The 15,671-nt window shown below is 40.2% G+C and overlaps 1 protein-coding gene across 4 annotated transcripts in view; it reads left to right on the forward strand.

The window, feature by feature from the left end:
- Positions 1 to 15,671, forward strand: part of CORIN (corin, serine peptidase) — a 128,497-nt gene that overhangs the window by 109,344 nt on the left and 3,482 nt on the right. For all 4 annotated transcript variants that reach the window (XM_069856098.1, XM_069856097.1, XM_069856099.1 and 1 more), the window contains 5 exons: positions 2,193 to 2,303; positions 3,949 to 4,078; positions 9,693 to 9,815; positions 12,945 to 12,994; positions 14,522 to 14,696. In XM_069856098.1, the coding sequence (XP_069712199.1) occupies positions 2,193 to 2,303; positions 3,949 to 4,078; positions 9,693 to 9,815; positions 12,945 to 12,994; positions 14,522 to 14,696 (589 nt within the window). The remainder of the gene's footprint in view (positions 1 to 2,192; positions 2,304 to 3,948; positions 4,079 to 9,692; positions 9,816 to 12,944; positions 12,995 to 14,521; positions 14,697 to 15,671) is intronic.

The raw sequence follows: 15,671 nt of genomic DNA on the forward strand, positions 1-15,671 counted from the left end.
ACTTTTCTCAGTTTAATTCCTTGTAGATTTAGTTGCTCGCTGCTCTTTTTTTTCTTAATTACCACTTAATTTTCCTTCTAACCTGTCAAATAATATCACGTGTCCCTGCTTTGTTTGATTTCTCTTCCACTTGACATTTCTTAGACTCAGTCTCCCCACTTGGCTCCACAAGCTTCTTCTATGAAACTGCAATGAGTATCAGAGATATGAAACTTAGTATGGTATACTGGTAGTATGGACGTATTCTCCATGTGCATAGAGTAAGCTGGCACAAAGTGCTGACAGTGTGCAACAGGGCCCATGGTCCCCTGTGGGAGCTGCTTTGTGTTCCGTTTCCATCACACAACTGACTAGTGGGATGGAAAGAGATGGAAGACATGCAAATGGCAACTACTTTGCCAGCTCTGCATACAAAGCTGGGAGGGAATGCCTTGAGATGTTAGCTTCGCTGTCCTGAATATATTGGTGGTACTCTGAATTAAGATGTTAGCCTCACTTTCATGAATGTATTAGTGGTACTCTGAATTCTCTTATTTTGAGAAAATGTGGTGCAGGGGCATGTCCCCAAGACAAGGAACTGGAAAAGACATTCTGGGTGACACAGCCTGCACAAGAAAGAAGAGATGCTTGGTAAACTTGGTTGAAAGCTTAAATTTTAGTTCTCTGGGCAATCCCTGTGTTTCAGCATTTTTGTTGGGACTGTAATTATACAATTTTTAAAAAGTTTCTCCTGAGTCTCTGGAGTACTTTTGGTAAGGGCAGGATGGTAGGCACATTTTATGTGCTATGTGGAGTATATAAATATATTTGCCAAAATGTTTGGCAGCCTGCATATCTAGATCTAAGTTTGTTTCTTTTTGAGAAAAGGCAGCTCACAGAATGTTTCTGAATTTTTTTTTTCATTTTGAAGATTATATCATTTGACTTCCACGTGGTCTGTGTGCTGTAATCTAAAAAACAGCAAGATGGTATTAAGGTGATTTGCTTATGATCACACATTACGATCATGGCAGAGAAAAGATTCTCTGAAGGTTTAGGTTAAGCTACTCCATAATTATCAGCCCATATTTCATCCCTGCTTTTGTGCTGGGGTTTCCAAAATGTGTTGACACCTACGCTGGCATTCCAAAATGACAGCAAAGTTTTTCAATCTGAGTGCTTCCAGCTTTTGAAATGTGGTCTCTATGGAAGGCAGAGTTAGAGAGCTTTTTCTAGTTTTACACATTGTGTTCCAGAGTCAGAAAGCTCTCTTGTGTCAGAGTAGGCAGCACTCCCTGCTCTATCTGTATGGTTTTCACTGTGGTGTAGAGTTTTTGCACTAGTGGTGCAAATAAATGCCTGGTTTGTATGGCAGTATAGGTGCTGCACAACAGCCAGACGTAAGTACAATGGAAAGCAGATTCCTGCATTCTCCCCTCTCCTACCCTCCTCCAGCACTCAAAATTCCCTCATTGAGGCGTTTATAGAACATGGAAGAGAATTGTCTTAGAGAGGAGAATGCTGTAATGCTACACACTTGCCTTTTGGGAGGGAGTTTGTTATGGTTTGGGGAAAGCTTAAAGTCATTTGCAAATGGAAGCTTTGGTGATTCCTGCATTGGACAGAGATTCAGGAAATCTCTGTCTGATGCTGCCAGCTGGCAACTGACTGTGAACTGGAGCACATCTACCTGTACATCAATTCCCCATCTCTAAAGTGGAGGTACACTTAGTTCCATGATCTTAAATATCAAAGGAGGATTCAAAAGAGAATATGAAATTGCTGTGGATGAAAGGAAATGCATATGCATTACAGTAAAATATTTTTTTTTTAATAACAGGAAGAAATAAACAGATTTTTAGCAGTCTCTTAAAAAGCATGGAACACAGTATTTTCAGTTAAAGCTTGTGAGAGGCTTAGGCAAGTTTTACAGGACGAGAACATGAATGATACTGAGTAATCACAGATATTGCTTTTCTAGACACCCTTCCTTCTCTTTGAGTTGTGATGCCTTCTGCCACAGTGTGGCAGCAACCAGTTTCTGCCTCAGCCATCTCCAGCCTGAATTTTGTTGCAAATCTATCATCTCAGTTGTTTGCTTCATAAATCTAACTTGTGCCTATCTTGATCCTTCTTATTTCTTTTTCAATCTCAATGTGAGCTTCACATTGATAATATCTTTCTCAGAGTGAAACATATTTTTGTCCTTGCAGCATTTTGTGAAGAGAGTGAACTTGAATGTGCCAACCATGAATGTGTTCCACGTGAACTTTGGTGTGATGGGCAAGCAGACTGCAGTGACAGCTCAGATGAATGGGATTGTGGTAAGTTTCCACTCTGGTGCTCTCTGCCTGGAAGTGGTGCTTGGGTGATGGTAGTAATCACTGGTGATTTGATTGAGAGTACAGTTGCAGTGGTGGAGAGATGCTTCCTTTATTGCCAAAGAGACATTGGATTGAGAGGATGGAAAAATGTACAACAATGTGGTCAAAAAAAGAAGGGAAGGACTTGGTAGGAAGTGTCACAGTGCAAAGGTATAAGAAAAGTGACACGGTAAGGAACTTCTAAAATGTGTAGCTGGTATGAAAATCTGGAAAGCCTTGAAAATAGAAGGGAGAGTAAGAAGGCGTTCAAATGTAGAATTAATTTGGGCAAAAACTCTATGTCTTGATTCTGTACTTGTAAAAATCAGTGTGAAATTCCCACTGATGGCAATGGTGCACATTCAGAGCTTATGAGATGAAGATGGTCTGACTAGGTCCACTTTGCACTGGCTGAAGATGGACAGAATGATGCAACCTGCTATTGCTCTCTGTATTCAGATTGAGCCTCATGCTTTTGTGTGTTGTTAAGGTAGAACTATCCAAGTATTATTCTTTAAATAAAAATTAAGGTGGATTTAAAAAAAATTGCACTGAAAAGAAGCGAGTTAGTGGTAGAAGAAGCTTCAGAATAAAGTGGTAGTATGTCCGCTGAGATTTCAGTGAGTTAACATGTATTTCTGTACATGACTGTAGCTTATACTACCAAATTTTGAGATGCTTTTTTTGTCATTTTAAACACAGAAAAAAGGTGTACTGTGGCTTACAGAAACACATATTTTGTGTTCGTATTAAAATAGCTTGTATAAATATTTTAAAACATTTAACATTGTATAAACATTAATAAGCAAAATCATTTAATAAAACATGCACAGAGAAGAGTGGTTCTAGAAATGCATATTTGAAAAGGAGCATACTAGGATTAATACGTACCTTTCTTATGGGGAGAGAGGTAAAAGCACCTTCAGCATATAGGAAAAATGTGAATGACTGACTATGTGAAGATTAGTACAGTCAGAGGAACAGTTAAATAAAACCAGTATGTATTTGGGGAAGAAATGCACGCAACCCAACATCTTTTAAAGGATCCTAGAAAAGTAGGGTTGTAAATTTCCATTTTGGTACATTTTGAGAAGCTTTTTGAGTTTGATAAAAGCAGTTCATAGTTTTATGTGTGGATTAAGAGAGAAGCAATGGTCAACAGTAGTTTTTTTTCATTCTCTAATTACACTCATACACTGTTGTGACAGGAATAGTGCATATTACTGAGGGTCAAATGATGGTATCACTCGTGTCAAGCAGCATTTGTCCCACAAATTACTATAGTGGTTTCAGTTGGACTATTTGTGGGGTAAAACATCATTTAACAAGATTAAGGTTATCAGAAACTTATGTTAACCTGTGCTGGTGAGTCAAAAGTATCCTGGTATATTTATGCCTTTGTTGTTTAGTGTCTCATGCTGTTCAATGTTAGCAAGGTTCTGATAGCTATGGTTGCCTTGGATTTAAATTACGTAGCTAATGAGCAAATAAAATCAGAAAAAGTGCTGACATCTCAGAAAACTTTGGAATTTAGTTGTATGTTTTCAGTGTGCCATTCATAAAACTAACTGTGTGAAATAATAGTTGTTCTTCTTTTTCTTTGCAGTTTCCCTGTCTAAAAACATTAATTCCTTGATGATCCTGACCATTCACAGGTCAGCTGCTGAAAACCATGTTTGTGCTGATGAGTGGCAAGAAAATTTAAGCCAACTGGCCTGCAATCAGATGGGTTTAGGGTAAGGTCAGTAGTTTGTAGCATTGATGAATTTCTTAGGACAATTGGAGCGCTAGAGTTAGATGTGAATGATCATTGAGCACTGCAATGTTAGGCCTAGTATGGAAATGTTTCACAGAGAAAAGAGGTAATGAAATTTTGTGAACTATGTCAGGAACAAATGCTCACTAAAATCTAGGCACTTTCACTACTTCATGAACATCACATGATTGTTATCAAAAAAGTGTGTTGAAAAGATAATGATGTCTTGCCAGGCCTCTATATTTGAACTTTTAATATTACTGAGGCTCAGAATTGTTTGGAAGTATGATACTTTGTGTCTTCCTAAAGAATTAAAGCAGACTTGTCTTAGGAAACACAGGAAAACTTCTCTGCATTCATTTAACTTGAGTATGTCTGAACAAGGAATTGTTTAAAATAGAGCTTTCTGTGTGGAACTCAGAAAAAAATAATAGTCACTATGAATCTTTCCTATGGCGCACACACTGAAGTAATAGCTACTTTATGGAACAGTTGATGCAAAATAAGTGTTGGGTAAAAACCAGGTTCATCTGCTTTGACAGCCAAAGCTGACTTCAGTGAGGAAAAGGAAAATCTTGTGGTATTGAAAGATACCATTTGTCAGTGTTTGATCCCTCAGCTGGGCTAAGTGTCTTTTCTGTCTACATTTTACTATTACATGTATTGACGTGAAATCTTGTTCTTTATACCTTTCTCAAAAAATACAAGAGAATAAAGATCCTAGGTTGCATTGCCTTGCACTGTGTGGATACTTGATATCAGTTCTAACAAATGCCCTGAATCCAAGACTACCTGTACTGAATGGACTGCCTGCCATTCTGACTTTCAATAATTCTGTACTCTTCCAGCTAGTTTAGTATATCTAACTAGAATTGACATTATCTTTATACTTTAGCTTTATACAACATCCTAACAAGCCTAAATTCCTTTAATACCTTCAAAAATAGTTATTTCTTTTACAGCTACTCTGTTGTCTATACGATAAATGAATGGTCTTAACATTAAGGATGTTTTTCTTCTTAATATTTCAGTCTCATAGTCCTAACATACTATTTGCTTGATTTTCCTGTGATGCTTGCTGCTAGGAAAATGAAGAAGGTACCAAATTATCACAAGACCTTCCGATTTCTTCTTTTTTTTTCAGATGTGTGCCTAGGCTGAAATTAGCATGAATAGAAACTTATGCATTCCTGCTTCTACTTTGAGGCTTGCTTGCAAATGTTATCAATCCTATAACTTTTCTTAGAAGTATGAGACACAAATAACTCTTAAATCTCATATATCCATTTTCTAACAGGGGTGGATATTTGACAGATCAATTTTTCTATGCATTCTTTCTGTAGCGGCAGGTGATTGTGTGAAGAGGAGTGGGAAATTCCAGTTCAAATCTGAAGCCTACAACTTCAGTCTGACCTTAATACTAATTGCTTGTTCTTCCTGGCAGTACTTCAGAAAAGCAAAGTAGAACTTGTCTTTCCTACCTTAATACCTGATTTTGCAGTCACCTGAAGCTTGATTTTCTTAGCTAATCTCCAAGTTTTTCTGAAGTGGCACTGCCAAAAATGCAATAGATTGGCTTTGAAGAAGATCTGTCTATAAGGAAAACAAAGATTATAATGCATCAACCAGAACTAATTTAAAAAAGGAGTACTGTGAGTTAATAAAATTATTTAATTTCTTTTGAACATTGCATAGAGATTCAGTGAAAAGAAGGTAAGAAAGGGTAACAGAGGGTAACATTTTTTATGGTGAATTAGACGACTGAATGATAAATTGGCATTTCATGGCTATGAAATCTGATCTAAACCCATAAACTTCATCTGTTGATCATTGTCCTGCATACATTATTTACTTGACTTATGGTAACAAAGAATTCTGAATGTGAAGCTGATAACATTGGTGTATTTCCAGTCTCTATTGAGGGTGAATTAGGCTGCACATTGCAGAGAGCTCAAATGGTGATGACAAAAATTCCTTTTTATCCTTCAGAGATTTAAAGCCATGAATAAAGAATTTCATAGAATCAGAAAAGGGGAAAAGACCCTTGAGATAATTGAGTCCAGCCATACCTGTCCTCTACTAAACCATATCCCTCAGCACCTCATCTACACATCTTTTAAATACCTCTGCGGTGGTGACTCAACTTCTTCCCTGGACAGCCTGTTTCAGTGCCTGATAACCCTTTGGGTGAAGAAATTTTTTGTAATGTCTAGTCTGATCCTCCCTTGATGCAATTTGAGGCCATTTCCTCTCATCCTATCACAGGTTACTTGGGAGAAGAGTCCAACACCCACCTCTCTACAGCCTCCATTCAGATAGTTGTAGGCAGTGATAAGGTCTCCCTTCAGCCTTCTTTTCTCTAGGCTAAACTCCAGTTCCCTAAGCTGCCTCTCATAAGGCTTTTACTCCAGACCCTTCACTAGTTTTACTGCCCTTTTCTGGACGTGCTGCAGGACCTCAATGTCTTTCTTGTAGGGAGGGGCCCAAAACTGAACACAGTGTTTGAGATGCGGTCTCACAAATGCCAAGTACAGGGCCACAATGACTTCCCTGGTTCTGCTGGTCATGCTGTTTCTGATACAGACCGAGACGCCATTGGACTTCTTGGCCACCTGGGCACACTTCTGGCTCATATTCAGCCAGCTGTCAAACAACACCCCAATGTCCTTCTCTGCCAGGCAGCTTTCCAGCTGCTCTTCCCCAAGATTGTAGTGCTGCTTAGGGTTGTTTTATCCCAAGTGCAGGACCTGGCACTTGGCCTTGTTAAACCTCATCCCATTGGTCTCAGCCCATTGACCCAGCCCATTCAGATCCCTCTGTAGACCCTCCCTACCCTCAAGCAGATCTACACTGCCATGCAGCTTAGTGTCATCTGCAAAGTTACTAAGAGTGCCTCATTGATTAAGATATGGAACAAAACTGGACCCAGCACTTAGCCTTGGGGAACATCACTTGTGACTGGCCTCTGACTGGATTTAACTCCATTTACCACCACTCTTTGGGCCCGGCCATCCAGCCAGTTTTTTTACACAGCAGAGGGTATGTCAGGACAACGTCAGCCAGTTTCTCAAGCAGAACACTGTGAGAAACAGTGTCAGAGGCTTTACTAAAGTCCAGGTACACTATATCCACAGCTTTCCCTTCACCCAGGAAGTGGGTAACCTTGTCATAGAAGGAGATTAGGTTAGTTTGGCAGGATCTACCATTGATAAGCCCATGTTGCCTGGGCCTGATGACCTGACCTGGTCATGTTGTGTGTGCTGTGATAGCACTCTAGATGCCATGACCTTCCCTAGCACCAACGTTAGACTGACAGGCCTATAGTTTCCCTGATCCTCCCGCTGGCCCTTCCTGTAAATGGGCATAACATTTGTCCACCTCCAGTCAAAGGGAACTAGTGCAGTCAGCCAGGACTTGCTGGTAGATGATGGAAAGGAGTTTGGTGAGCACCTCTGCCAGGTCCCTCAATACCCATGGGTGGATCCCATCTGGCCCTGTACACTTGTGAATGTTTGACTGGCCAAGCAGGTTTCTTAACCATTTCCTCTTGGATAACTGGAGCTTTGTTCTGCTCTCCCTCCCTGTTTTCAGGAGGCTGAGTATCCAAAGAACATCTTACTTCACTGTTAAATCCTGAGGCAAAGAAGGCATTAAGTGCCTCACCCTTAGCCTCATCCTTTGTCACCATTCTTCTCCCTGCATCCAGTAAAGGATGGAGATTCTCCTTGACCCTCCTTTTGCTGTTGATATATTTGTAGAACTGGCTATTTTAAGTTGTACCTCGGCTTTAGACTTTCGGGTTTTCTCTCTGCATAATCTCGCTTTACCCTTGTAATCCTCTTGAAATTCCTGCCGCTTCTTCCAAAGCTCATACAGTTTCCTCTTTTTAGTTGCATTAGGGCAACTTCTTTTTTTCTGAGATCCACCCAAAGCTCTCTGCTCAGCCAAGCTGGTTTTCTTCCCTGACGGTTTATTTTTCAGTGCATGGGGGTGGCCTGCTCTTGCACCACCAGGATTTTCTTCTTGAAGAGTGTCCAGCCTTCTTGGGGTCCTTTGCCCTTTATGACTGCTTCTCAAGGATCTTTATCAACTAGCCTTCTGAACAGTCCAAAGTCTGCCCTCTGGAAGTCTAAATCGGTAGTCTGCTGACCCCTCTCCTTATTTCTCCAAGAACTGAGAATTTTATCATTTTCTGATTGCTTCAGCAGCTTGTACCCAGCAGAATACAGGACAACTTTAGGTGGTCTGCTTGTTCTGGTCTAGCAGCATCAGCATAAAATCACAGCTGCTCACCAAGTTACTTGTTTATAAAAAATCTACAGTAAGCTCTGCTGCCTTCTCCCGCTGCTTCTGCTCCCCTTCTTGAAGGCTGTGCCACTGGTGATCTGCTGAAACAGGTAGCTCCTTTTCCTTCTTTCCTCTGCCATAGCATCTGGTGTTTGTGTTTGTGGGTGGGAAAGGCCAGTCTTTAGTTGCTGCCTGGCCTTTTGTCTTTCCTAATACTTCTCGCTCTCTTTCTCTGGTTCAAAGTTCTTTAACAATACATGTCAACTGAGCAGTCAAGCTGCTTGACTAATAGTTTTCTGTTCTGACATGAATTATTATGCCTTGTAATTACTTTCTAGTTGTTTCTGCAACAGAAATAGTGGAAGTTTAGTTTAATGTGTTATTTGCTTAGAAAAATTCACAGAAACAAAAAAATTGAATACTGCTGTCCTACCCACATTAGAAATTTGAACTTCTGAATTTAACCTCCTTTATTTTCTCCAAGAATAAAGCTGACATTTCATAAACCAAGTCCCATGCAAAAGGTGAAGGATTTGAACTCATCAATTCAATCTGGATTTCTGGACCCACTCAACAGAATGTAAAATATTCTTGACCTACCTTGAATATACTCATATTGTCCCTGGCCACGGTGTATTCTATTTAATCTATAGAAGATTTGTCATTGATGGCTAATCATGGGTGGTTCTGTGCTTGAAAGTTGCATGATTTGTAAAGCAATTGAAAAAAAAAGATTCTTTTTTACCATTTAACAATTGAGATTTACTAAATCAAAAATTACTTCAATTGCTTGAGTCTATGAAGCAATAACTAAACTGAGGAATTGGATATGTGAAAATATCTCTTGGTGAACTGTTCTAACTTACTTTGGTGTTCCTGTTGATTTGCTACAGAAGGACAGGTTTGACATTGTCACCTGTAAGTTGTTCTGTTTTGCAGAGCAGGGAGCTTGGATTTAAAGATACTGTCAAGCATTATTAACAAGACCCAGATTGCTCTTTACCGTTAAGTTTTAATAGATTTCAAAAAATAGGACTACAGGAAATGCTACCAGAAGGCTCTTGCTTTTCCTGGTTCAATTCTGGTTCTTGTCAGAAAATACAATGGAAGTGACAGTAACGTGTTAGCTGACCTGGCTCCTCGGGGTGATTTCATTCCCCTATCTGTGACTCTGCCGCACATGGTTTTGACGCAGCATTCAGCTGTGTATCTTTGGAGTAAACAGGAGGCATTAGGGCAACTTCACCTTCATAATTGTAACATAGATACCTACTGGAAGGTCTGTGAATGTTTTTCATTTGTTTCAGAGGACCATCCAAAACAGAAATTGTAATACAGAATGAGGAAATGCACCATCAAAAATGGCTGAATCTGCACTCAAACTGGAAGAATAAAAATGCGTCCACTGTACATGCACTTCTAGTGAGTGGGTAAGTAACAGGTACATGAGATTTATTTCACTGATGTGGGCAGAGGATGACAAACTTGAATGCTTCTAGGGATGGGGCATCCACAACTTCCCTGGGCAATCTGTGGCAGTGCCTCACCATCCTCATCATGAAGTTCTTCCTAATGTCTAACCTAAATCTATCCCCCCAATATAGAGCCATTCCCCTTTGTCCTATCACTACATGCTTTTGTAAAAATACCCTCCCCAGCTTTCTCATAGGCCCACTTCAGGTACTGGAAGCTGCTTTAAGGTCTCCCAGGAGCCTTCTCTTCTCCAGGCTGAACAAGCCAAACTCTCTCAGCCTGTCCTTATAGCACAGGTGCTCCAGCCCTCTCATTATCTTCATGGCCCTCTGGACCCATTCCAACAGTTCAATATTCTAAGAAGGAATTAGAAGGGGATTCCAGAACTGGACTCAATACTCCAGGTGGGATCTTATGAGAGCGGAGTAGAGGAGGAGAATCATCTCCCTTGACCTGCTGCCACGCTTCTTTTGATGCAGCTCAGGATATGGTTGGCCGCCTGTGCTGTGAGATATGGGATATGATTTAGTAGTGGACAGTGGATTTAGTACTGGGTGGGTACTGTTGGACTTGATGATCTCAAAGCTCTTTTCCATCCTAGTGATTCTATGAACAACTGAACAACTGAAGTCTTTTTTGAGGTCACCTTGTGAGTCCTGAGGGGCCCATACCGCTAGACTAATAGCATTTGAGTGACACAGAGGTGATGCCCTTGCACTCAGATGAGACAGCTTTATTAAATCCTCACTGACCAAGAAAGGCCATTAAGCACTATATAGCAAAGCCTGCAGCAACACCTTACCATCTTCTGCAGCCTATGTAGTCTGGATTCATACATTTGTAGAGATCATAGATTCTTCAGCAGAAGCTGTATCTGCTTGTGGTAGGTTTCCTTAGCAGCTTTTCTGGCTTCAGGTGGTGGTATATTCCTTGTAGTTAACTCGACTAAACAGGTAGTTGGTGATGAGAAGCCAGGATCTCATGGTTGAGACAGTCAAAGTGTGAATTTGAGACTGAAGATCCGATAAACTTGAACAACCAGTTCAAAACTGGGAGAACCACCTAATCCCCATCTGCAACTGCATTCTTCAAAAGGCAGATTAATTGTTACCCTGTTGTCTTTCAAATGACCAGGAGATTTCAGAACATCCTTCTTCCACAGAAAATCCTTCTGTTTCACAAGGAAAGAGTGTCTTGGCTAAATGCAGAGGTACAACATGCATGAAGACACAAATCTGAGGCATACACTGAATTTCCCCCCCCCCCCTTCATTTAAGCTCATTTTTATTTCTTCATCTAGAAGAAGGGCAGTTACAATGTAGTGCTTGATACTTGAAAATATTCTTATCTCTTCTTTTTTCTTTCTCAGCGTCTCTTGCCACTAGCCTAATGTTATCTAAATGCTTTTCTCCAGAGTAATACAAGAATAAACACCTCAGGCTGTGACTAGATGCAAAGGCACGTCCCCAGTTGTATTCTGTTCAGTCACTGAAGTGCAAAGCAGAAATTTCAAGGTACTTTGCTATGACTGAAAGTGGCCTGCTATGAAGTGTGTGTAAAGGACAGATTTGGAGCCTCTGAGTGACAAGATATAGTAGCAAAAAGTCTAGTTTCACCCAAAGTACGAGTTAAAGGAGAGAAAACATCAGTAATGAGAATTATTGATAAAAGTGTTACAGAGATTAATGTAATATCTAGGAGCAGATGCTCCAGACTCCTCGAATCCAGAAAATGAATATCAAGAAGAAATGAGAAGCTAAGGTCTTGCATGAAGAGTCAGCTATTCTTGTTTTGGCTGCATCAGGCATCCTGTCTAGATGGCTCTCACTGGCTGTGCACGTGCTACAGATCAGGCGTGTCGCATACTGATCTCTGAGTCATCCTGCAGGCCTGCCTCCCTTCTCACATGCCTGCTTTGCTTTGTAGTATAAAGCAAATTGCACAGGCGATAACATACATTTAGTGTCTTCCCAACAGGAAGCCAAGACAAGCCCAGGAGCTAGGAAGCGCTCCTGAGCCCTACAGTATGGGTGTATTCATCTGGATCAGCTTCAACATGTAAAACATCTTTGCTCTGGGGTATATTGTATGTTTAAAGGAGCTGTCAGGCTCCTGGACTACTTGGGCAAGTACTAAAAACTGCACCGCTAGTTTCGTAAAGTTTTGGTAGAAGGGAGAGGCACAGTGCCAGCTACACACACATAAAAACTCTCTTCTAGAGCTGCTAAGTCAAAGCTTGATAAATCAAAGACACAAGTGTGAGACACAAGTGTGAGACACAAGTGTGGCTGGTCTCAATTATGTTCTGTATATTTTTTATGGAGCATAAATGCCCCTCAAAATTGCGCACAGTTTTCTTTCCTGAAACTGGAAAAAAAATCAGTCTGCCTGCTGAGATTACAGCCTTCAAAGAATTACCTGCTTTGCATCTGCCTCAGAAAAGTGTGCATATACGGTAGGAATGAAAAAGTGGTGGAAATAAAAAGGCAGTCAGTTAGTTGAGCAACAATCTTCACTGTTTTAAAAATGATCTCCCTTCCTTTGACCAAGAATCACTTCTTTCCCCTAGCATCTGAACATTTTCAACAGAAACAATATTTTTTTTCTTGGTTTAATACACACTTTTACAATCTTCCTGGATTTTTTCTAAACACCCGAACTTTCAGGGCATGAAAGATGATCTGTTATCAAAGGTATTTCAAAGAAAATTCTATCCAGCAGCTATAAGGAAGAGGAGAATGGCAATCTGTGCTTTCAGGTGCCATAAATGAAGATTTGACAAACTCTACATCCCAGCTGGCTTCAGGGCTGGATCAGTGCCCAGAGGGCAAGGTAGTCTACAAAATCTGTAGCATCCACTCATGAAATGCATTGTAAAGCTGAACTAATATTTTGAATCATCTCCAGGTAGATGTTGGAAACTGAGGATGATCTGGCATAAGAAGCTCCTTGTGTTTCTTTTTACAGTTTGGGGGAGTTTTTAACAGCTGGTTCACAATGAGTACAATACCTGTGTTTATTTGCAAATTACCAAAAATGACATAAATTATTTGAGCTCTTCACCGTGTTCTTGTTTCAATATTTAGACAGATGTGTCAAAGCAGAAGCAGAGTGGCTCTCTTATGCACTAAAGAAGGTAAGAGAGAAGTGCATGTAAAACAAAAACGTTTCTCAGGATGTATTAAATTACTTTAACAAATGCAGGTGTTTAGTGTGGATTTGTTCTCAAATTTGACTAGATCTGCAACATCCAGACTGGCATTGTTTTTTTTCCCCCTCTATACTCTATTCAGTTTCATCAGCTTTTCTTATTTTTTAATGCGAGTCTGTGTATTGCTATAGCCCAGTCCTGCTCCCACAAAATTAGTTTTGTCAGCAATCAGGTTCCAAAAATTAATTTGATAAAATTTCCTGATGAAAATACTTTTTACCACCAGAGTGGTTAGCAGGCTGTCTGTCTGGGTGTGGAAGCTGTGGTCTGTTTAGTTGTGAAGCTTAAGGGGATAGAAGAACCTGAAGTAGAAAGCTACAGACCAAGTCTGTAGGCACAGCGGATTGTGCAAGTTTAAGTGCTTTGAAAATGCATAAATTCTTGATCTTCAATGAAATCACGTTCTACAGACAAGGAGAGCCTTGCTGAGGAATATTTAAATTATGAATTAGGTTGACACAAGGAAAATGAATCACAGAGCATGACCTAAATTTGCGAAACTAATCACAACATTTACTACTCAGAAAAAAAAAAAGGGTCATAGGAGTCTGCCAAAGGTGTTTGCTTCTGATAGATGTTGCTTTAAGTGCACTTAAAACCTCTTGCCCTTTGAAGTTAAGTGAAATAGTAAGAATTATAATTTACAAATAACAGTTGCTCCATTTCCTTACCTCTAAATTCCCACAGATTTGTGCAATGGCAACATATCCTCCCTTGGGGGGTGAGGCTGGTTATAGAAACTGGTGATGTTGTTCTGCTCTCTAAATCAGACTGAGCATGAACAGGATAAATAAGCCTGCCATCTTACAATTCCAGTGCATAAAGTGGAAAAAGCAGAAGGGCTAACTAGTTCGGAAAAGTAACTGGCAGATGGGAATCTGCTGTAATTTCCAGTGGAAATGGCTTATAAAGTAGAAGGAACAAAGTACTGGAGTATCTTCAAATCTTTGAATATTCTTCTTAGTAATTTCCACAGGCAAAGCAAGCTTGGTGCCGCCTTGCTGAGTAAACGATGTGACATTCACCTCACACCTGGCTTAAGAAAAGCTGTATTACTGCTCAGCGGATTTTGCAGCAGCAGTTCGTATGCATGGTGCACGTTATCTCAAACATTGCTAGCAGACAGAAAGACCAGGACATAAAACCAGGAAACCTTTCTGAGGGCCACCTGGTAACTGCTGAGGGAAAGGAAGTCAGGAGGCCAAATGTAGCTTGGTCAATACTTCAGGCTGAGCAGTCACAATTAATGTCAGGAGAGTAAATACTTTTATATGAAGGAAGGATGAAAATGTCTTGATGTTAATGTGTGGTGGCTGATGACTTCATTTACTGTATTGCTTGGTATAATTTCATGGCTCTCTTAATATCGTTCTATGACTAGTTTTCTTGCAGAAGGTTTTGTATGCACTGCCTTTGTGGCAACGATTAACTCCTGCTTCTGTTCCTCGCTAGACTGTGGCCGTCGCCCAGCCGCTCGCATGAACAAGAGGATCCTTGGTGGCAGGACCAGTCGCCCAGGCCGGTGGCCCTGGCAGTGCTCCCTGCAGAGTGAGCCAAGTGGACACATATGTGGCTGTGTTTTGATTGCAAAGAGATGGGTCTTAACAGTAGCCCACTGCTTTGAAGGGTGAGAGGGCTCAGTTTTACTGCTCATATAAACTTGCACACATGAATTGCCAAATCCTCCTCTACCAAACACACTGGGGGTAGGTGATGAACTCTGTAGAATGCCACATCACATAGGTCTGGTTTTAAGAGATTTAAAACAAGAAACTAAACGGTATAAGCCAGCATCAGGTTAGGTTTTCATGTGCTTTATTATTCATTGTTGGTGTCTCTACTGATGAAAACTAAATGAAGATGCCCTGACTTTCAGTAGGAAACAGGAAAAAGAAAAACAAAATACTAATCCTATAACTCTCACACAGCTGCCGTATATTAAAAAACATCACTCTGGGTTATAGTGTAAAAATGACCCTTGAAAAATGCTGTGACTTAGTAAAAAGAAAACCTGAGTATTTACTTACTCACAGTGCAACTGACATATTGAGGTCACTACCTTTTCTAATTGTAAACACTCCACTCCTTTATTAGGATTGCAATCATTAAAAGTCAGCATTAGCCACCATCAGTGCTTCCTAGTATCTTAGGCCCTGGGGTAAAATTCAGTAACAGTCCAACATTACTGAATGATCTGCCTTTAAATCCCACCCTTTATTAATGAAAGACACACAAAGAAGCTGTCATATTTAAAAAGTGAAAGTTGTCCCACTTTTGTCAAACGCAGAAGGACTGCACTACATTTTGGAGCTGTTCACATACTCCTTTTTTAGGGCTATACAACATCTGTGTGAGCTCAGAGTATTACTTGTAAAAGGTCTCTATCACATTGGTATTCAAAATGCCTAATGTATTAAGATTTTTTGAGTTATATGAACTTTTTTTCTTCTGCCTCTGAATAGATTTGGGTGTACGTTCCCAGCAGCCTGAAATCTGTAAATTCTTCATCTGTATAGCTTGGTACAGCAACAGCAAGATCACTTTTGATCCCCACAAGGCTTTATGGATACATAATATTTAAAAATTTACCAAACCAACCAGA

This window comes from Phaenicophaeus curvirostris, chromosome 4, assembly GCF_032191515.1.
Source record: "Phaenicophaeus curvirostris isolate KB17595 chromosome 4, BPBGC_Pcur_1.0, whole genome shotgun sequence".
NCBI lineage: Eukaryota > Metazoa > Chordata > Aves > Cuculiformes > Cuculidae > Phaenicophaeus > Phaenicophaeus curvirostris.